We start from the raw sequence: 23036 nt of genomic DNA, 5'->3' as shown, positions 1-23036 counted from the left end.
GTTGAAGCTGGAGCTCATTTTCCATTCTGCAAACCCCAGGTCCTTGAAGAATTAAGCAAACCTACTCCGCCTGTCCCCCATACAACATACAACACGGCCTGGATGGCAGCACATCTGTGTATGGCATGGTTGACTCAATCTTTTAAGCCCACTGATGAGACCTACTGCTCAGAACAAAAGATTCCTTTCAAGATATGGCTGCTCATTGACGATGCTCTTGGTCACCCAAGATCTTGGATGGAGATATTCAGGGAGATGAATGCTGTGTTCACGCTGCTAACACAACATCCATTCCACAGCCCATGGATCAAGGAGTAATTTTGACATTAAAGTCTTGTTCGTTAAGAAATATATTAGATAAGGCTGTAGCTCTCTTAGATCGTGATTCCTCTGATGGACCTGGGCAAAGTCAATTGCAAACCTTGTGGAGAGGATTCACCATTCTAGACGTCATTAAGAGCATTTGTGATTCATGGGAGGAGGTCAAAATCATCAGAATTAATGCGAGTTTGGAAGAAGTTGATTCCAATTCTCATGCATGCATGCATGGCTTTGAGAGAGTTCAAGATTTCAGTGACGGAAATCACTGCAGATGTGGTGGAAGTAGGAAGAGAACTCGATTTGGAAGTGGAGTCTGAAGAGGGGACTGGACTGCTGCAATCTCAGGATAGAATTTGAACAGATGGAGAAGTACTTCTTGGGGATAAGCAAAGAAAGTTTTTTTTTTCTTTTTTTTTTTTGAGACGGAGTCTTGCTCTGTTGCCCAGGCTGGAGTGCAGTGGCGCAATCTTGGTTCACTGCAAGCTCCACCTCCCGGGTTCATGCCATTCTCCTGCCTCAGCCTCCCAAGTAGCTGGGACTATAGGCACCCGCCACCATGCCAGGCTAATTTTTTGTGTTTTTAGTAGAGATGGGGTTTCACCGTGTTAGCCAGGATGGTCTTAATCTCCTGACCTTGTGATCCGCCTGCCTGGACCTCCCAAAGTGCTGGGATTACAGGTGTGAGCCACCGCACCCGGCCAGAAAGTGGTTTTTTGACGTGGAATCTGCCCCTGGTGAAGATGCTTGTGAACATTGTGGAAATGATGACATAGAATTTCGAATATTTCATAAGCCTAGTTGATAGTACAGTGGCAGGGTATGAGAGAATTGACTCCAATTTTGAAAGAAGTTCTTCTCTGGTTAAAATGCTCTCAAACAGCATCGCATGCTATGGAGAACTCTTTCATGAAAGGAGAGTCAATTGATGCAGCAACTTTAATGTCTTATTTTGAGAAATTGTCACATCCTCCTCAACCTTCAGCATCCACTGCCCTAATCAGTCAGCAGCCATCAGCATTGCGGCAAGACCCTCCTCCAGCAAAGAGATGACGACTCCCTGAAGGCTCAGATGATCATTAGCATTTTTAGCACTAACTTATTTTTAAGGTATGTACTTTTTTTAGACATGATGTTTTTGCACACTTAGTAGACTGCAGTATAGTATAAACATAGCTTTTATACGCACTGGGAAACCAAAAATTTGTGTGACTCACTTGATCGCGATATTTGCTTTATTGCGGTGGTCTGGAACTGAACCCACCATATCTCTGAGGTATGCCTGTATTTCAAAATCAGGTAGAATGACAAACTATATCACCAGATTGAATCTTTTAATAAGTCTTCTAATTCAATAGATGCTGGAAAAGTCACTAGGGGGACACAGTCTTACTCATTAAAAAACAAATCAAATGAGTAAAAGCACCAAAAGCCACAGACTTCCAGTCAGCCTGGAGGGTAGGGCAGGCCCACCCAGTGCCCAGCATCCATCTGAAACCCAAGCCAGCGTGTGCTTCGGCCGGGCCCCAGCTGTAACCCCTCCAGGGAGCCTCCAGCTCTGAGATTTTGGGACACAGAACCCAGTTGCCCTGTGTCTCTTCAAATGGAACCTTCAGAGGAGTCCTGCATGATGACTTTTTAGACGTTCCGGCGAATGCAGTCACATCTGTGTGTGATATGAGAAAATACGATCCTTGTTACTTGCCGGCGAGGTAAGCAGGTGCTTTAGAAACTCTAGAGATTGGCTGAAATGTCTTGGAAACTAATAAGATTTCAGTAAACTGGCCCGCGTATGAGTCTAGAAAGTTGTATCTGCTTGTATCCAGTGTTAAAGTTTCCACCAGTCTGTGGTGGAGATTTGTGTTCAGCAAACTCCAGCCTTCAGGCCCAATCAGGCCCATCCGTTTGTTCATTCACACATTGTCTGCAGATGGGTGGGAGCCACAGCAGCAGAATTCAGCAGTGAGAAGAGAACCTATGGCCCAGAGCTGCAAATGCATAGACTGTCTGACTCTGCAGCACAAGTTTGCCAACCTCCGGACCAGACTTAATCAAAGCTCTTCAGCGCCACTTGCCAAGAGCTGGAATCGGCCACCGCCTGCCCAGTGTTGGTCAGGATGGGAAACTGGTGAATCTGCTGGTCACCTTTAGGAGAAATCCGCTTTGCATATGCAAAAAAGGGAGCTACTATACACAAAAACCAGTTGCTGCTGACTGTCCAAGCACACGTGTTTCAAACGATAATGATTTAATTCCAATAAATTCATGAAATAAATGAGAGGGGAGGACTATTGATCACAGCAGAAAACAGAAAGTAACTTGAAAGAACATGAGTAAGAAATGGTTGGCACCTGGGTGAAGTGCAAAGCCTTCCCATGAGAAATGAGAAAAGTCTGGAACAAATGAAAGATGCCGTAGACGCTGACATGAGGAGGGGAGGCCGAGATGTCGTGAGGCCGTCTGTTCTTTCAAAAGTTAATGTTTATATTTAGTAAGATTTGAATCCAGTTTCCCATGGGTTTTCAGAATTTCACAAGATGATTTTATGCTATATCCCAGAGTGTAATTCAGTCTCGGGCGTCTAAGAACACTTTGTAACGGAAGACTCACCTGGGTGTCCTCGTCCTGCTGGTGTAGACACGTGTGTGAACAGCAGGAGAGGAGCTGTCTGGGCTCTGGGCAGTGTGTCAGCGGCTCTGGGCTTTGGGGGCCGCCTGCCTGGCCCAAGCCTGGGTCCCACCACTGACCCGCCTCCGGAGTTAACACAAGGACCATGTGTGGCAAAGTCCCAGCACATAATTAAATGCTAAAATGTTAGTTCTTCTGACTGCTGCTTTCTGATCCACAGAAGAGACTAAGTGAACAGCCCAGCCCTGAAATGAACCCAGGTGTCCCTGAGAGGTGACTATGGATGCGGTGAGCGTCTCAAATCAGTGAGGATGGGACAGGGTCCCCAGCAGCAGCTGCTGGGAAAATCAGCTTTGGATTTGGGGAAAAACCCAAGTTGGACTCTTACCTCACACCATGTTCAAAACTAAACGCCCCCAGGATTGCAGAGTAAACGATAACAGGGAAACTCTGAGATGACCAGGAGGAAGTGGAGAGGAGTATTGATCTGCGTGTGGCATGAGGAAGAACGCTGCAATTGTAAACTCAATCGGAGAAATCCGTGATGACAGCAAACGCTTGACCCTGTGCACCTAGGCACTCAGGTAGATTAACTCATTCATTCTGACATCTGCCCATGGGCTGCAGACTGTTCTCATCCTGTTTTACAGATGAGAAAATGGAGGCACGGAGGTGCTAAGTAACGTCCTGAAGGCCACCCACGAACCGCAGAGCTGGGATCCCACCCAGGAGCTGGGAGCTGGAGCCCCTGATCTCCTCTAGCCACCTGACTGACCTCAGAACCCCAAACATAGGACAGTCCAGTCACATGCATGACGCTTGGAGGCGGATCACAGCGTGGGGAGAAGAAGGCAGGCAGATCACAGCGTGGGGAGAAGGAGGTGGATCACAGCTGGCGAGCGTGTCTCATAACCTTGTGATAGACGCACAGTCCACAGGAAGATGGGCAAAGTCCGCAAATAGAGAATTCCCAAAATACGAAATTGAAGCAGCCAGAAAAAATGGCAGAGATAGTCACTGTCAAGAAGTGACTAACCAAAACACGCACACGGAGGCCTCTCGGGCGACCAAAACACGCACACGGAGGCCTCTCGGGCGACCAAAACACGCACACGGAGGCCGCTCGGGCGACCAAATCACGCACACGGGGGCCGCTCGGGCGACCAAAACACGCACACGGGGGCCGCTCGGGCGACCAAAACACGCACACGGGGGCCTCTCGGGCGACCAAAACACGCACACGGAGGCCGCTCGGGCGACCAAAACACGCACACGGGGGCCGCTCGGGCGACCAAAACACGCACACGGGGGCCTCTCGGGCGACCAAAACACGCACACGGAGGCCGCTCGGGCGACCAAAACACGCACACGGAGGCCTCTCGGGCGACCAAAACACGCACACGGAGGCCGCTCGGGCGACCAAAACACGCACACGGAGGCCTCTCGGGCGACCAAAACACGCACACGGAGGCCGCTCGGGCGACCAAAACACGCACGCGGAGGCCTCTCGGGCGACCAAAACACGCACGCGGAGGCCGCTCGGGCGACCAAAACACGCACACGGAGGCCGCTCGGGTTCATTCATGTTTGATTTTTATCTGACTTCCTTTTGGGCTGACTGAAAGGATGCTAATAGGAATGAAGATCCGCCGTCTGTCTGGAAAGCAGAAAGCAGTCACTCTCTGTTGAGAGAATCTGAAATCTGTACTCAAGCTGCTTTGGAAGACAGTTTGGCAGTGGCTGAAAATGATGGAGTTACCAAGGGACCCAGCAGTCGTACTCCTAGAGTCCATCCCCCCAGGAGAAATGAGAGCACGTCCACACACAAACCTGTACACGCCTGTTCTTGGCAGCACCGTTCCCAGCAGCCGGAAAGCGGAAAGCGCCCAGGTGTCCGTCAGCAGACTCGCGGAAATACACCTTCAAACACAGCCGTGACTGGAACACTATTCAGCCTTACAGAGGAGTGGCGTTCCTGATGAACCAACAACACGGATGAACCTCGGAAACATGACGCTGAGTGAGGGAAGCCAGTCACAAGTCTGCCCTGTCGGAGCCCAGTGACGTGAAACGCCCGGAACGGGCCAGGTCACGTCGGCTGAAAGCAGGCCTGTGGCTGCCAGGGCCCGGGAGGGAGACGGGGAGCAGCTGCTGACGGGAACGGCGTTTCTTCCGGGCAGATGAAGGTGTCCTAAAGTTGGCTATCGTGATGGTTGCCCAGCTCTGGCATATGCTGAAAACCACTGAATTGACACTTTAAGCGGCGAATTGTATTGTGTGTGAATCATATCTCAGTAAAACTGCAGCACGCAGGTACCCGGCATAGCCTGGTGTTTGAGGCAGAAGGGCTCTGACCACTCTCTCCCCTGGACCCCTGGGGCTCTGCTCTGGCAGCACAGCAGCCACAGGTGGGGGCTGCCCTGGCAAGACCACCACGCCCGTCTCCTGACCTCTGTTGATGTGAGGACCCTGCCCCGTGTCCAGCTCAGAGGCCAGACACCTGGCCACACAGGCCTGTCCCACCCCAAGTGGGCCATTTGTCCTGAACTTGGACAGAGGGCGAAGACCGTGAGACAGGGAGCCTGAGAACGTGGCCGGGCTTTGACCTTGAGATTCAGAAGCTACTTGGCCCTCACAGCTCGGAGGGCAGCGCCTGGCCTTAGGGACCCTGAGCTGCCCTAGTGGGAGGCGTTGCTGAAGCTGCCTCTGAGCCTGGCCTGCTGTCCCTGGTCCCCTCAATGCCATCCGCCCACGAACTCCCAACGGAATGAGGCTGTGGAGCTGCAGTCGCGGAGACACTGTGGTCGCCCCTGACGTCAGCCAGGATCTTCTCCTGGGGCTGGGAGAGGGCACCGCACACTGTGCTGGGTGAGCCTGGGCACGGGTGAGCTGGCTGCACTATGGCTTGGGACGAAAGGGAAAGGTTGGAAGTGGCAGAACCATGTCCTTCACATGCCTGAGAGGCGGGCGATTCCCGGGGCTGGTGTGGCCTCAGGGATGGAGATGCCAGCCCTGCTCCCTGGCGCTGGATGTGACTGTGGCTCCAGGTGTGAGCACCGGCCCCCGGGCCTCCGCAGGGCAGATGGGCAGCCTTGCGGCCAGGGAGGGCGGCTTCCACTTCCCCTCTCTGTGGCCAGCACAGGGGGCTGCAGCCTCTGAGGTTAGAGCTGAGGTTGAGCTGGACCCGGCGTGAGATGCCGAGTGATGAGTGAGGGCTGCGGTCACTGTGCAGCCCTGCTGTGCCTCCTGTGGTCACCTGCGTGGGGGCCTTCATTGGGGAATGCTGTGGTGGGGGGGCTCCGGCCTCCCTCGGACATGAGGGAGATCCTGGGCCCTCTCATTTAAAATTCAGCAAGGCCGAGTCCAGCAACCAACCTTCGGAGTGGACGGAATGGGTGACCCGCTGCAGTGCGCCTGGGATGGGCGGGGCTGGTGCCTCCACCCTGGCTGCTGGGGCCAAGTGTGAAATTTCCTTCTTGAGCCTGCAGAACTGGGAACACCACTTAGAGCCCAGCACGGGGACGGCCGTATTGTCACTGCGGGGAAGGAAGGAGGTGCCCGTGATGTCTACATTATTTTTTAAATTGAGGTATACCTCTCAGCAGTGAAACACAAACATCTTAAATGTACCACTGCATGGATTGTGACGTCATCAAACCTGTGGGCGGCCCCCAGGTCAGACACGGAATGTGCCCTGCAGCCCAGCGGGCGTCCCAGTTAGCACGGCTCCCGGGGTAGCCACTCCTGGGCCTCCGGGCACACAGCAAGGGAAGGTCAAAGGCCGCGCCTGTGCTCCTGAGCCTCATCTCACTGCCTCTGGCCTCCCCTGGCTCCTGGCACAGAGCCCCCCAGCTCAGTCCCTCCAGGACCCTCTGCTCACACCAGTGGGGGGTGATTGCACCACAGCCTCCCCCATGAGACCGTCTGCGCCAGTCATCGGGTTATTAAGTGAGAGAGGCCATGATGTGCACAGTCCTAAACGGGTTATTTTAATTTAAGACGTATAAAAGCCGACATTGCCCAGGCAGGGTGTGTTAGTTTCCAGGATGCATAACCACGCGGCCGCTGGGTTGGCTGTCAGGAGCTCCATGTTTTTCGCCACTGGTGGCTCTACCTTCAGTGCCGAGGGTTGATCGGCCATCGCAGGCAGCCTGACATGGCACCTTGACCTTGCCGCTGCTCAGAATTCAGTGCCAAAATGGGACTCTGCCTTGATGACACAAATTCATTGTCACCAGCTCCTCCTTTTACCACTGGGTTATAAACCAAGCCACCCTTCGTGTGAGTATCACACCTGGATCCTGGTATTCATGATTCAGAACGATGCTTTGCTCCCTTCTCCAAAAAGGAAAAATCACGGCCTATCTACAAAAGCAGCAGCTCCATAGAAATAGCAAACGGCAGCCCACCACTACCCCAGCACTGCTGAGAACCCTCCCCCGCACCAGGGCCCAGTTTCTGGAAGCTTCTAGGAACTTCTCAAAGACCCAAAGATAGCAATGAGGCAAAGAGAGGAAAAATACCATCAGAAAGACAGAAATATAATTTTCCCATATTTAAATTAAAGATTTTTTTTTTCCCCCAGAGAAGTAAGCTAGACTATTTAACCAACCGAGAAATATGTGTTCTTACAGCTTGGCAGCTTGCAGAAAATGTTGAGACTGCAGCCTGCTTCTGTCAAAGCTAAGCAAAAGAGTACACGGTTTTCTTTCCAGGGCCCTGGCACTGCCCACCCTGCCTCCTTCCCCAGCTCTCCGCCTCATGGCACAGAAGGGCTGCGTAGTGAATGCCTGTGCACACTAATCCCAGCCTTGGTTAGGGCGGTCTGCTGCCTTCAGCCCGAGGACACGTGCCTGCAGGTGCTGTGTCCTCTGGGGTGGGCAAGTGGCCAGCACTGTAATTGCTGAGACAGGGTTAGACATCTGTAGCAGCCCAGATGTGTCCAGAGGTGATAACTGATCTTCAAGCTCACTATTCAGGTCAGTAATGACCAATAAAGGATGAAATGTTGAGCAGATCTGGGGAGGAGCATGTGATGGCTCCATCTGCCTCTCTGTGTTTGCCGTGGGCTTGCTTTCATTACCTGCAGACTGGGTCTCCTGGTGCCATCCTTCCCTCTCAGAGCTGACAGTAGCTCCCGTGCATTTGCCATACACAGCTCCCTTTATTCCCCGGCGCGAGGCACGATGACTCCATGATCTATGGCAGCAATCTGGCCGTCAGCGCGCTGAGTCAGCAGAAGCTCTGGGGGCCCTGCCTCCTCGACTGTCCGGGACTGCAGGTCTGCTTTTTAGTGGGAGTCTGGTCAGTGCCCGGATGTGCCGATTCCTTAGAACCCACCAAGTGCCCGTCTTCCTGGACACTGCTGCCCACGCCCACCCCAGCTGGTTTGTTCTTAATTAGCACAGGGAGGAGCTCCCGCTGCAGGGCCCTCTCCTCCAACCCTGGAGAGGATGAATGGATGCTTTCCCTAACCGGACCAAACAGTGGCTTCGCTAAGTAGGAGCCCCAAGGAGAAGCCCACCTCCCCCGCCACCGCTGCGTGTGGCCTCCCTGGCTGGAAGGACGGCAGGGCAGGAGGTGGCTGCAGGAGCGGGGGCCCTGGGGCAGAGGAGCTGGTCCCAGAGCCAGGCTTTCTGCATTGGCTGCGTGGCTTTGGGGACTCACGGAGCCTTCAGACTCGGGCCCCTCCCTGTGTGTCTGCAGATAAGACACAGCAATATCCTTCACTGTCTGGTTATGAGGAATAGTAACCGTTTCCCACTGCTTAGTGAGCACAAGGGGATCTGCTTACTAAGGGGGCGGGGATGGAGCTGTGCCCCTGGCCTCGGTTGGTGGATCTGCCTGGTCCTGCCTCCTTCCTAACGTGGTGGCATGTGGCAGCGCCGTGGCTTCAGAACCCTCTCAGTGAAGGTCCAGCGCCGTCACCGGCCCCTGCTCTCAGCCAGGGACAGACCCCAGAGACTGCGGGTGGGCTCAGCGTGTCCTGTGTCCACCCCTGGATGGAGATTCGCACACGAGATCTCAGCCCTGGTGTTGGGGGCTGTTCACAGAGAAGAGGTGGCTGCGATGTGGCCTTGTGGGGTCTGTAGACGCCATGCTGAGGACGTGTCCCCCAGCAGGCCTCACAACAGGCCAGCAGGACTGTTCTCAGTGGAGCTCAGTGACCTCCCGCCCTCACCCCTGAGGGTAGGAACTGGAGCCCCTCAGAAAGCAGCTCTTATGGACTGAACTGCATCCCCCAAATCTATATGTGTAAGTGCTGCCCCCCAGTCTTAACATATTTGGAGATGGGGCCTTAAAGGAGAGAAGCTTAAGTGGGGTCCTTGGGGTCCAGGGCCCTGATTCAAGAGGACCCTGTCTTTCTTAAAAAGAGGAGGTGAGGACACAAAAAGAGGAGGTGAGGACACAAAAAGAGGAGGTGAGGACACAGACACACACAGGGCTGAGCCTGTGCGGACTCACAGAGATGCCATCTGCACACCGAGAAGGACCTCAGAAGCCAGCCCTGCCACACCTGTGGAACCCAAAGGTCCAGCCTCGTGGGCTGCAGACAGCGAATGCCCTTTGTTCAAGCTGTCCAGTCTCGGGTACTCGGTTACGGCAGCCCTGGCAGTAACACAGCAGCCTTCTGGATGAACACCTCTGGAAGCTGGTGAGGAAGGTCACTGTGGCTTTTCTTCTTTGTTCTGAGTTGTAATCTGCAATGGAGAAGGTGCCCTGCATTCTCTCTTACGCTGAACTATTTGTTGTTGTTAAGAACCCCATGGATGGGGGTAAACACTGTTCCTATCCCATGTTACAGACGGGGAAACGGACTCCCAGAGGCTCCAGCTGGGAGGCTGTGGGAGGTCGAGGCACCCACCAGGCTCTGGAGGCGTCTGGCTGCACCGACTGTCCCGCCCCACCCCACAGGCCCCCTCATCCTTCACCAGGCACAGGTGCACGGGGCCCCTGCCGGGTTTGGGAAAAGAACTTGACCCCCACACGGATGGCCCTGGTGTGGAGAAACCTGTTTCACAGCGGAAGACACGGACAGCAGAGTCAAGCACAGTTTTAATCGGAGCCCAGCTTAACACAGGGACATGGAGGGGACAGGGAAGGCCCCAGCCAGAGCAGGTGGAGCAGGAGACGGGTGGAGTGAGTGGTGGAGCTGGTGGCGCAGTGGAGCGGGCGTCGTCGTGGACCGGGTGGCACGGCGGACCAGGCAACGCGGTGGACCGGGCGGCGTGATGGACCGGGTCACGTGGTGGACCGGGTGGCGTGGTGGACCGGGCGGCGTGGCGGACCAGGCGACGTGGTGGACCGGGTCGCGTGGTGGACCGGGTGGCGTGGCGGACCAGGCGACGCGGTGGACCGGGCGGCGTGATGGACCGGGTCACGTGGTGGACCAGGTGGCGTGGCGGACCAGGCGACATGGTGGACCGGGCGGCGTGATGGACCGGGTCACGTGGTGGACCAGGTGGCGTGGTGGACCGGGCGGCGTGGCGGACCGGGCGGCGTGGTGGACCGGGCGGCGTGATGGACCGGGTCACGTGGTGGACCAGGTGGCGTGGTGGACCGGGCGGCGTGGCGGACCAGGCGACGTGGTGGACCGGGCGGCGTGATGGACCGGGTCACGTGGCGGACCAGGCGACGTGGTGGACCGGGCGGCGTGATGGACTGGGTCACGTGGTGGACCAGGCGACGTGGTAGGCTGGGTGACGTGGTGGACCGGGTGGTGTGGTGGAGCCGGCAGCACAGTGGAGCAGGCATTAAGGTGGACTGGGCAGTGTGGTGGGTTAGAAGAGAGATGGCCTGGGATGCTCAGCAGGGCCGAGTCCCCAGCCGGGAGCTCAGGTGCGGTGATGCCCACGGGCCTGACGGTGTGAGGAGGGCCCTCTGCTGCTTCCGCGCAGCCCACACGCGGGGCCCCGGCAGTGCAGAGATGTTGGAGCGGCGCTGCCTGGTCCCACCCTCAGCCCAGCCCTGGGATGCAGGCTCAGCAGCCCCCGGGTTCCAGTCAATGTCCTCAGGACTCACTCGGGTCAGGCACAGTGTCCAGGCTGTGTGAGTCTCCGGGAGCCGCTGGAACAAAATGCCACACACCCGGTGGCTTCAAACCACAGAAACCTGTTCTCGTGGTTCTGGGTCCCGACACCTGCGGTCACGGTGTCTGCTGGGCCGTGCTCCCTCGGGAGGCTGCAGTGGAGGGTCCTCCTGCCTGTTGCAGCTGCTGTGGCCGCATGGCTCCGGTCTCTGTCGCTGTCTGTATGGGGCCTGCTGCTCTGTGTGTCTGCCCTGAGTCCAGATTTCCTTCTCCCTGTAAGGGAGTGGCACCCACCCTAATCTGATATGACACCATTCTAACTCTATCACATCTGCTAGAACCTGCTGCCGAGTAAGACCCCATGCACAGGTGTGGGCTCAGGATCTTCATGTCTGTTACTCCAATACAACAGTCTTCACTCCTGAGCTCATGGAGGAGGCGGAGGGCTGCCAGGGGCGTCCTGGTTCCTGCGTACCATGGCCAGGAGCGGACTGCAGGGGAGTTGGCCCCGCTGTGGGCAGCCGAGGCGCTGACGTCTCTGATGTCCTATCTGCCAGCCCAGCTGTGTTGGGGGAGCTCCTCTACCCTGAGGGAAAGAACCTGCCTCCATTCATCTTTGCCACCCTCCTGAGTCAGGAGCCTTGTTCATGGCAGATGGATAAATGTCTGACGGATGAACAAATGATCTGTCTGCACATTCCTCAGCCGACGCCCCCACCTTACCCCACCTGCCATACAGCGGCCGAGTGTTGCTCTGTGGCCTGGGACACTGTGTCTGGCTTGAGTGATCGCACCAGTCTTGATGAGTTTAGGGGATTTTACTTGTGAGTTTTTCTGCGTAATTTTATTCCCAGGGCTGGGTTTGCCATCGGGGATGCTCTGAGTCGCGCCTGCCAAGGCTGTTCTGCCGAGATGGAGTCATCCCTGAACCCTGCGCCCGCGCAGCCCAGCGGTACGGGGGCGGCCTCCATCCCAGACAGCCCAGCGGTACGGGGGCGGCCTCCATCCCATCCATCCCAGACAGCCCAGCGGTACGGGGGTGGCCTCCATCCCAGACAGCCCAGCGGTACGGGGGCGGCCTCCATCCCGGACAGCCCAGCGGTACGGGGGTGGCCTCGTTCCCAGAACGCGCATCTTCAGCCATGAGGAAGGGGCTGGTCCTGAGGACAATGGTGGCTCCATGACGGCCCTTGGTCCCTGACACTTCTTGGTGGGGTCAAGGAGACTGAGGGGAGCTCCGGGCCCTGTGTGTTGAGCGTTGCTCTACAGGGACTCAGGCCCCAAGGTGGGGGCCACAGACTGTGGTTCTCTGGTGACCCCAGATGAAGGCCACCCTTGGGTAGCTTCACTTCCTGAAAAGAAGATGTTTTTGGAGTCTTGTGAGATGAAGCCTGGTGTGGTGCGGCCAGGAGGGAAGGCCTGGAGGCATCGATAGCTGGTGGCCTTCCCCAGGCCATGACCTGTGTGGTTCGCGGGGTCAGAGCCGGGTTCCAGTCAAGTTGTAGAGCCCGCACTGATTCCCTCAGCCCCACAGCCTTGGGGAAGTGGGCTTTGCAGGGCACTAGGCACAGCGTCCTCGTTAGCAGTGCTAAACCTGCGTGCTCTTCCGGCGATGCGGTCCTAACTCGGGCGGTTTCGTACATTTCCGGCGACATGGTCCTAACTCGGGCAGTTTCGTACATTTCTGGTGACGCGGTCCTAACTCGGGCGGTTTCGTACATTTCCGGCGACGCGGTCCTAACTTGGGTGGTTTCGTACATTTCCAGGGCACCTTTACCAACATCTTTTCCTCTGTGTTTCTGCAGCCTTGGGAGGCAGGGGCGGGTTCCTTTTGTTTTGTTTTGTTTTGTTTGTTTTGAGATGGAATGTTGGCTCTTGTTGCCCAGGCTGGAGTGCAGTGGTGCGATCTCGGCTCACTGCAGCCTCCGCCTCCTGGGTTCAAGCGATTCTCCTGCCTCAGCCTCCCAAGTAGCTGGGATTACAGGCAGCTGCCACCATGCCCAGCTAATTTTGTGTATTTTTAGTAGAGACGGGGTTTTGCCATGTTGGGCAGGCTGATCTCGAACTCCTGACCTCAGGTGATCCCCCCGCCTTGGCCTCCCAAAGTGCTGGGATTACAGGCGTGAGGCACTGCGCCTGGCAGGGGTGGGTTCTGTCTCGTCCCTGGGACCATCAGCCTGTGAGGGTGTCTCAACAGCGCTGACCCCTGACCCCTGGACCCGAGTCTGCTACCCAGTCCTGGCTCTTTGGTGGAGCCAGCTCATTGCACAGGGCAAGGCTTTGTTGTCGGCAGCTGGCCTGTCCAGGGTTCACCCTGAGCACACATGTGACATAGTCTTCAGTGGCTTGACCCAGTATTTTGACGTTGCAGAACTGGCCTGAGGTCCTAGAATTCGCTCCGTCTTCAGTCTCAGCTGATGACTGTTCATCTGGGGCAGCCGCAGTGCCTCTTGTCAGACGCCCTTCTGTCCACCGGGTCCACCTGGGCGCTTGGAGGGGCCTTGGGAGGTGTCAACACTGGCCCAAATATTTCATATAAACGGTAGCTCTTCTGCCCCTGGGTCCACAGGCCAGGGCTTGGTGTCAGGCACCTCTCCTGGCAGCATCACAGGAAGGAGGGTCCAGAGAGGCACCGTTTCACTACACACGCACTGGAGGAGGGTGGGCGGTGAGCTGAGCTCCTGCGTGAGAGCGGAGGCTGCCACCGGTGAAGCCCGCAGGGGCATGCTGTCTCGGGGAGAGAGGTGTGTGAGCTGCACACACAGGATGCAGCCTCCAGGAGACAGTGTGCGATGGTGCGATGGGCTGGGGTCCTTGTGTCCCTCACTGGGGCACATTCAGCGTCCACGCAAGGAAAGGGCGTGTGTCCCCAGGATCCGCCTGGGCTGTTTAGCTTGGTCACCTCTGGCCCCTGTCCTCGTGGTTTCTGGCTGGCACTAGACCTGGCCCTTCTCAGTGATGCCTTTCTGCCCTGGGTGAAGTCACCCAAGGCATTCTGGGCTTTCAGGCTGGGCTCCACCCCGTGCCATTCAGGAAGTACCCCAATCATCAGGCAGGCACAGACACCCCAGTCGCCTGTCACTCTCATTTTCCACATAAGAGACATTGACATCAGCTGGACATGGTGGCACGTGCCTGTGGTCCCAGCTGCTCAGGAGGCTGAGGTGGGAGGATGGCTTGAGCCCAGGAGTTCAAGGCTGCAGTGAGCTGTGATTGCACCACTGCCCTCCAGCCTGGGTGACAGGGCCACACCCTGTCTTGTTAAAGAAAAAGAGAGAAACACTGACATGGTGCTGGCTGTATTAGATCTCTTCAAGCCATAGCACTAACTCATGAAGTGGGTATGTGTTTACACATGGAGAAACTGAGGCACAGAGAGGGGACGTTCAGAAAGTGGATGTTCAGATAGTAATTGCTGCTGCAGCGTTCGGGCCCAGGAGGTGTGGCCGCCCTGGGAAGGGAGATTCCAGCTTGACCTCCTCCCAGGTGGCAGCCTAGTCCAGCCTTGTTACAGGACAGAAGCCCGAGGGGCCTCATCACCTGTCATCAGAGTGGAGTGGGATGGCAGCCTGCTCCCTTGGCAGAGGGTGAGCCTGCTCTCCGCACCCCTGGGGCCTAGTGCCCGCCAAGCTCCCCATCCCACCCCGGCAGCCGTCCTCATGCAGCTCACCAGCCTGACGGGTACTGGAGCCCCATGTCCTCAGGAGGCTGGTGGCCAGCACCCCCCTTCCATTAGACCCCTCGCCTGTACCCTACAGAATGGGCTTGATGCCCTGGAGCCCGGGAAGCAGTGGTTCACCGACTAGGAGGGCAGAGGGCAGGGGAGTGGACACCATAAACCAACAGGACTGGAGGCCACCATGGTGTCACCAGCCGTGCCTGGCCCTGCCCTGCCCTGATGCACTTTGCTGCTCAGCCTAAGAACTAAAGGGCCCTGGGACTCGAGAAGGTTCCCTGTGAAGATGGCCCCCTGCAGCTCAGGAGGCCTGCTGGGGTTGCTAGAATGAATGCACTGTAGTCCGAGTGCCCGATGTTCTGCGTGGTGATTTGAACAGCAGCAACCAACCACAGCCACTCCAGCCCTTCTTGTGGACCTGGCCTTGGGGCGCAGGAAGGGTTGGGGCCTTGGTTGTGACCTGGCTCTGCACCTTCAGGGAGCAGCACCAGGAGAGAAGCCAAAGGCTTCCTGGACATGGGTGGGATGTGGTGTGTATTTCTTCCCTGAGTCCACTTGGGTTTTTCCCAAGGTACAGTGTCCCTCGTCCCAGGTGTCTGGAGGTGGCACCACGGTCATCACGCTGTCTTGCCGCTCTCTTCTCTCCTGCTGTTTACTGGAACCTTTTGCATAGGCTCCATTCAAGACGGCGTGTTCAGACCGGGCCCAGTGGCTTACACCTGTAATCCCAGCACTTTGGGAGGCCGAGGTGAGCGGATCACCTGAGGTCAGGAGTTTGAGACCAGCCTGACCAATATGGTGAAACCCTGTTTCTACTAAAAATATAAAAATTAGCTTGGCATGTTGGTGTGTGCCTGTAGTCCCAGCTACTCAGGAGGCTGAGGCAGAAGAACCGCTTGAACCCGGGAGGCAGAGGTTGAGGTAAGCCGAGATCGCGCCACTGCACTTCGGCCTGGGTGGCAGAGCAAGACTCTGTCTAAAAAACATTAAAAGAATAGCATGTTCCTCCGTACAGCAGGCTCCTCCTGACCTTAACATCAGATGGAAACTTCTAGTGAGGAAGAGAAAGGATCATTTACCTGGATGAATGGGGCTGGGAGGTTTGGTTTTGTTGTTTGTGTCTGAGCACGGGGTCAACTTCTTATGTAAGCTGAACACGCGCTGCACAGGCTCAGGACCATGCCCTCTCGTCACTCCTGATGGAAAGGCTTGTGTGGGCCAAGCATCAGGTGCCTGCAGGTGCAGCGGGCAGCTCGGGACCACACCGTTCATGTCGGTTTGTTGGGCGTCCACAGCCCAGTGTGATGGCAAGCTCACTCTGGGGCCAATTCTGAGCCCTCTGGGGACTGGGTTCTGGAACAATGGCTACAGGCTGGAGGATGCAGACCTTGGCCTTGGGCTGTGGATGACTGGGCGCCCGCAGACCCAGCAGAGGGGAGCTCAGAGCCAGCTTCCTTTCCAGGCCCCAGGGGTGCAGTGAGGAGGAGCGCCAGCTGCGACCCAGGCCACAAGTGTCCACAGGCAGAGAGGGCTGGCTGGGCCTGGCCGCAGGATGGCCACGCTGGCAGCTCCAGGAAGCCAGGAGGGGAGGCATCTGAGGCTCCCTGTCTCAAAGGTGTGAGTGTGAGGCTGCTCTGTCCCCGGGGCAGGTCCCTTCACCCCTGAGCCTCAGGTCCTGTTGAGTGCGGGTTCTAATTCCCACAGGCCCGTTGGGTAGACAAGGCTGTGACAAGGTGACGGCAAGGTCATTCCCAGAGCAGTGACTGGCACCCAGGAGCTCAGGAACCGCAGCTGGTCAGGGTGCTGGAGATGACCCCTGGCCCTGACGGAACCTGGGATTTGGGGAGGCCCCGCAGCTGCGAGACCCTCATCATCACCGCCTCTGGCTGAGTAAGGAATTTAGCGCGAGGCAGATGAGGCCTAACCCAGGTGGGCAGGTGCCTGGAGGTGCCCGCGCGGGAGACAGCATCAGGGTGGGCTCGGAAATTTCAGTAGGGCCGGGGTCCCATGATGAGTTTTCTGGCCACGGTCCGTTCAAGGGCAGATTCTCAGGGCTGCCTGGGGCCCAGGGAAAGGGGGAGTGTCGGGGGGAAGCTGAGCCCCAGGGCCTCTGCCTCCCGTTGAAGAGAATCCTCCAGGGGCCAGATGGGGCAGGGGAACGTCGACATGGGGACCATGTGAGGATGGAGGCAGAGATGAGGACGATGCGTCTCCCGGGCAAGGAGCACTGAGGATTGCTGGGAGCACCAGAAAGCCCCAGGGGGCCTGGAGTGGACCCTCCCTCAGATCTTCCAGCAGGAACTGGCCCTGTCCACACCTTGAGTCTGGGCAAGAACTAACTGCTGTGTCAGATTCCCGTCCCCCAGTGTGTGGTCCTTTGATTGGGCAGCCACAGGAACGGCACAGACCTGTAGAGGCCCAGCGTGGATGGCCAGGGGAGGGGTGCGGCCAGGTCCCCCAGCCTGCAGCAGCTGTTCTGGGTGAGCTCTGTAGTCTGTGGCCTCAGAGGCACAGGAAGCTGGGAGGGGTTTGAATTGGATACAGGGAATAGGGAGCCATGGATGGTTCTTGAGCTGGGGAGTGGCAAAGTGATATGGCCGCTTAGAGGAAAGAAGCCAGCAAGTAGGGGTGGGAAGGGCTCTGCCCGAGGCCAGCAACCCCTCCAGGTCATGCACAGACGGCACCCCACCCTCCCAAGACACAAGGAAGGGTGGGTGATTTGGGGGCGCTGTCTGGTGGCCTGGATGTCCCCCACAGCACTGAGGATGAGCTCTTAGTTTCAGGCCCTCCAGGAGGCCGGCTGGCGGGAGCCAGGGAGCAAAGAGGAGCTTGTGTTCCCTGTGGCCTTGGGCAGCGTCTGCAGGAGGCTCACCGTCTCTCTCTCTTTGCTCCTCAGGTCTCCTGACAAACACAGCCCCTGAGGGGCCCCGGGAGTGGCCTTGGCTCCCCTGGAGAGCCCACGCCTCAGCCACAGTTCTCTGCCCGCCTCGGACTTCGCCCATTCTCTGCCGCCCACCCACTCCGTTTCCCTGTGGTCCGTGAAGGACGGCCTCAGGCCTCGGCATCCTGAGCTTCGGTCTGTCCGGCCGACCTGAGGAGGCTGGACTGGACACACAGGCGGGGGGCGGCCCCGGGCATCAGCAATACGCAGTCTGTGGGAGCCCGGCCGACCCAGCCCCCGCCGACCGTGGCGTTGGCCCTGCTGTCCTCGGAGGATGAGGAGGAGGCGGCTCCGGCAGCCACCGCAGGCTGCAGCCCAGCCCGCCTGAGACACGACGCCCGCCCCAGGGGACTGTCAGGCGTAGAAGTGGCGTCCTCCCGTGCCCCAGACTATCCGAATTGCTTTTATTTTCTTATACTTTCAGTATACTCCATAGACCAAAGAGCAAAATCTATCTGAACGTGGACGCACCCTCACTGTCAGGATCCCTGGGGTCGCTTGTGGGGACGGGAGGGCATGGTGGCAGAGACACGCTGGTGGCCCTGGCGGAGCGGAGAGGGCGGTCGTGGTGGAGGCCTCCACCCCAGGAGCACCCCGGCACACCCTAGGAGGATGGGCTTTGGCTGCGCGGAGGCCGTGGCACACTTGCGGGAGGCAGCCGGGGCGCGGCCAGCAATGGCCCCCACGCAGACGCCGAGAGCCCCCGGGAACACAGGCCGCTCGATTCCTCTGTACTTAGATCGACTTTACCGTACTAAAATCACTTTCTGTTTTAACCAGTTAAACATGCCTCTTCTACAGCTCCATTTTTGATAGTTGGATAATCCAGTATATTTGCCAAGAGCATGTTGAGTCTCCCGTGACTGCTGCCTCGTCGATACTCCATTTAGCTCCAGAAAGCAAAGAAAACTCGAGTAACACTTGTTTGAAAGAGATCATTAAATGTATTTTGCAAAGCCTAAAGTTATATATTTAACAGTTTTTATATGTTGTATATTTGTAGAAAATCCTATTTAACAATTAACGTGGCAGTCCCGGCCGTCCTGAGAGTCGGGCTGAGCCCCGTGTGTTTCTGAAGACTCTGGGGGTTGGACATGGTGGGGAGGTGGCGCCCCTCAGACCCTGGGGTGCCAGGCGTGGAAGGCGGGACTCTGGGAGAAGCGTGTGGAGGACTGTGGCGTCGGTGTCCCAGAGGCATCGGTCGTGCCCGGGGAGGCCGGGTTCCCTTCGCTGCGGGCCAGGTTTGGTGGCTCGATTCCCCCTTTGGTCTCTGTGTTGGTCAACACTGAGTGTACAATATTTTGAACATGCTTCTTCCAATGGGTTTTGTTTCCCGTTTCCTGCCCCTTTTCGCCACTCACGGACCTTGAGGCCAGTTGGCGGCCCTTCTCCCCACGTCTGTGTCCCCGCGTTCTGAGAAGTCCTCCGTCTTCGTGTCAGTAGGTCCAGAAAGCCGCGCTGGGCAGAGGCACAGGCAGGGCCAGCAGGGCCGAGGAATAAGGGACAGTTCTGTTTTTTCTCTCCTGGCCGTCGTACGCCAGCCTCCTTCATTTTCCTGAGTTCCCGCTGAAGTATACTACCTACAAGTCCAATTAACATGAGTATTATGCTAGTTCTATCCTACTAAAAAAATATAAAAAGTAACTATATAGAAGCTGTTCCAGCAACCATAGACTAAAGATACAAAAGAAAATCCATTTATTTAAGACCTGTTCCAGTATCCATGAGGACTTAATTTACCTTTCAGTCACCACAGATTTCTAGGCATTAGTATCCTGGACTAAAAGAAGGGGCTGAGGTTGGGTTTGTCATCACAGAGCGGGTGGGCCTGGAAAGGGCCCTTCCCGAGCTGCCCCGGCTCCGGCGGCCCGGGCCGCAGCCAGCGTCCTCACGGCCTCCCCCGTCGCCTGGTTCTTTTGAAAGCAAGTGTAGACACCTTCGAGGGCAGAGATCGGGAGATTTAAGATGTTACAGCATATTTTTTTTCTTGTTTTACAGTATTCAATTTTGTGTTGATTCAGCTAAATTATGAAAAATAAAGAAAAACTCCTTTGATAAGCATGGCTTTTGTTCCCTGGGCATGGTGTCCTGGGAGAGGGGCTGTGGCTGGTGTGGCTGGTGGGGATGACAGGCGGGGGCCAGCACAGGGACCCCCAGGGTCAGAGCAGACAGTGCCTGTGGCCCTCACGGCATAGCCGGCACCGCCTGTGAATCCCTGGGTTCTTCTGCACCCGCAAGGATGGCCTCTGCAGCCCAGCCCCAGACCAGTGGGCAGTGCCTGGCCACAGCCCTCTGGGGTGTGTCATCCCTGCCTGAATATCGCTGCCCCACACAGACACTGTGCCCTGAGTCCCTCCATGGGTCTGACGTGCGGCCGCCTGAGTGCGGCAGGCATCGGCTCTCCTTCATTCCTCCCCTGGCCAGTGCGGAAGCCCAGGCTGTCATTAGGGAGGCTGGCCCCAGGTTCTCGTGAGCTGGCCCCACACAGGTGCCAGACACAGAACTCCCCAAGGGGACCCAGTCTGAAGCACCCCCTTTGCAGAGACGTCCCCTCAGATCCCCAAAGAGCAGTGCTGGAGCCCAGAGCCTCCTTGCTGCCCACACCTGAGGCCACCTCGGTGGGCCACTGGCTACTCCCCAGCTGCTATTCACAGGGAACCTCGGCCCGGACGGCTGGGCCAGGGGTCTGCGCCACGGGCTGCCTGGCTGTCTGCGCTTCCTTCCTAGGAGACGTCACTGGTCTTTGGAGCCGTCAAGGTGGACAGACAAAGCCTCAACTTTTCCTGCAAGGGGCCGGGCTTGTTCTGGGAGGGAGGGCAGGAGGCAGAGCTACAGTGGCTGCAGGAGCCCCGGGCCAACCTCTTCCCCATCGGCAGCCCCGGTGCCTGGGCTGGAGAGTCTTCGGTTCCCTCCCACAGAGGTGAGGCACCACCTGGAGTGTGGCTCTGGGACTCTGTGGTCAGCACAGTCAGACAGGATGGGGCAGCCTGACCAGGAGAGGTGCCACCAGCCCGTTCCCGTATCACAGTGAGAGCTGGGAGGAGAGGCGTCAGTGTGCTGGGAAGAAAGCAGCCCCCGCCATCAATCCCTGAGGAGCAGCCCCACACACACAGGCTGAGCACAGGGGCCTGAACCTGGGCCTGTCCTGCTGCGAGCCCCGTGCAGGCTCCTGGGGGTGCGTCTCCCAGGAAGCTCCCTGCTGCCTAGGTCAGGAGGCACCGGGACTCCCAGCACTGGCTGCACAAGCTGCCTCTGCTCCTTGTGCACTGAGGGAAGGTGGTCATGCCTCGCCTAACTCAGGCTGCTGGGAGCAGTGCCTGCCCCGTCCGAGGGGAGAACAGGCTCCGTCCCCAAGGTGAGGGGTCCGGGGGAAGCCCTTTGCAGGTGTGGATGCCCACAGATGGGCTCTGGGGGTGGTCGCAGCCTCCTCTGTGCCCAAGAGCCCCCCTCCCAGGGCCCCGGGCCAGTTGAGCCACCAGCAGAGTCTGCAAATGAGACACTCAGAGATAGTCCTCGGCCTCCCGGGACCCTCTGCCCAGGGCCCCCACTGGCCACCCTGTGCAGCCCCAGCAGGACAACAAGAGCAGGCAGAGGCCACACCTCAAGGGCACGACCTTGGTTAGGGGCAGCCCTGGCCACTGTTGTCTAAGGGGCAGGGCTAGGGGTCTCCATCCTTTCTGCCCCGGGCAGTGGAGCAGTGTCACGAAGGCCTGGCTGGAAGCCACACTGCGCGGTGTTCCTCATGATGGCCCGAGGCTGGCCATGCTTCCTCTCCGAGCCTCAGTTTCCCCATTGATAGAATAAAGAGAACCTTGCCAAGCTCACAGGGTGTCAGGAGGTGGAAGGTGACCAGCACTCGAGGCAAAGGTGCTCATGGTCCTGACTGAAGCCTTGCACTTCCTCCCCAGGCCCCGTGTCACCCTTGAGGGGTGACCCTGGGCGCTGGTGCTCGCCCACCACTCCCGCCTCCCAGCTCCCTGTTCAGTGCTGGCCTTCGGAGATGCTGTCTGGACCAAGCTCGGTCTCTCCCTCTAGTGAGGTCTGTGACCGGGACCCATCGCTTCTCTGAGCCTCGGCTGCTTGATCACGAAGTGGGGACCCCATAAGCCTCTGCCCTCCTGAGCCTCTGGGGCCAGGGTAGGCGCCTCCTATGCGGGTCCTCCTGCTGCCCTCCCTGTCTCAGACGTGAGCTGCCCCTCCAGACTGGGCAGTTCAGACTGTGGATGGGGTCCACGTCCCAGGGGCATGGATCCACATGGGGACCCGTGTGGATAAGAACAAGGCGGGAGGCAGCAGGCTGGTGTGGGTGGCAGTGGCCCAGCAGCATCAGGAAGCAGGCAGAAGGGCCCTGTTGGAGTGCGAGTGTGTGTGTGTGAATGTGTGTGTGTTTGTGTGGTGTGTGTGTGTGGTGTGTGTGCATGTGTGGTGTGTGTGTATTGTGCACGTGCAGTGTGTGCGCATATGGGTGTGTATATGTGTACGACTGCGTGTGTGTGCATGTGTGTGCATATGTGTGTGCATGTGTGTGCATATATGTGTGTGCATGTGTACACATGTGTGTGCATATGTGTGCATGTGTGTGCGCGTGTGTGCATATGTGTGCTTATTTTCACCAGCACCCTCATGTACTGAGCACTTTCTGAGTCAAGGGTCCAGGGAGGAGCCTTGCAGGATTCCTGAGTTCAGAGATCCCTCAGGAATGGGGAGTGGTCCCCAAGGTCAAGCAGCCCCCAAGGTTGTGCCCAGAGCGTCTGTCAGAGGGCAGCTGAAACAGGCTATTCTGGGACTTTTGGAGCCCACCCAGTGCCCCCCCGTCCTGCACCGCCCCCATCCTACCTCGGGTTCTGCACTGCCCGAGTTCCCCCAGCCCGGGTCCTGCACTGCCCGAGTTTTCCCCCAGGGTCCTGTCCTGCCCATGTTCCCCCGACCCAGGGTCCTGCACCGCCTGCGTTCACCGCTGGGTCCTACACTGCACTGCCTGCATCCCCCTGTCAGGTCCTCCTGCACTGCTCATGTCTGCCCCCCCGCCCAGGTCCTGCATTGCCCGCGTACCCCGTCGGGGCCTCCTTCACTGCCTGAGTTCCCCCTAAGGGTCCTGCACTGCCTGCGTCCTCCCCTGCCTAGTGTTTTAGATGCCACAGTGACCTGTAGCCTTGACATCCAGAGCATGACCGCTCTGCTGTTCTGATCCTGAGCTGACCGTCAGCTTGAGAAGTCAGCGCCCCCATAGAATTTAAGGAACTGAAATCTCAGAGACCCTGGTGGTCCCGTCAGCAGGCAGAGGTGGGGCCTGCTCTTGCTCCTGGGTAGGGAGTCACCAGGCAGAAACTGGGCTGAGGCCCCCAGCAGCCCCCAGCCCCAGCCTAGACTCTCCCCTGGGAGCCTGAGAGAGCCTCATGGGCCACTGCCCTGCTGCCTTAGATGGCCCAGGTGGGCCTGTCCCC

The 23036-nt window shown here is 57.7% G+C and overlaps 1 protein-coding gene across 7 annotated transcripts in view; it reads left to right on the top strand.

Annotated features, from left to right (window-relative positions):
* Window positions 1-23036, top strand: part of TAFA5 (TAFA chemokine like family member 5) — a 311243-nt gene that overhangs the window by 238297 nt on the left and 49910 nt on the right. For 2 of the 7 annotated variants that reach the window (XM_028827580.2, XM_028827581.2), the window contains exon 4: window positions 17548-19647. The exons of 3 other annotated variants lie outside the window; for them this stretch is intronic. In XM_028827580.2, the coding sequence (XP_028683413.1) occupies window positions 17548-17556 (9 nt within the window). In that variant the 3' untranslated portion in view covers window positions 17557-19647. Of the gene's footprint in view, window positions 1-3596; window positions 3923-17547; window positions 19648-23036 lie in introns of those variants that run through there. 2 more of the 7 variants (XM_028827576.2, XM_028827579.2) reach the window with 1 other exon arrangement.

The sequence above is a fragment of the Macaca mulatta genome, chromosome 10 (assembly GCF_049350105.2).
Source record: "Macaca mulatta isolate MMU2019108-1 chromosome 10, T2T-MMU8v2.0, whole genome shotgun sequence".
Taxonomy (NCBI): Eukaryota; Metazoa; Chordata; class Mammalia; order Primates; family Cercopithecidae; genus Macaca; species Macaca mulatta.
This window is presented reverse-complemented; position numbering and strand designations above follow the sequence as displayed.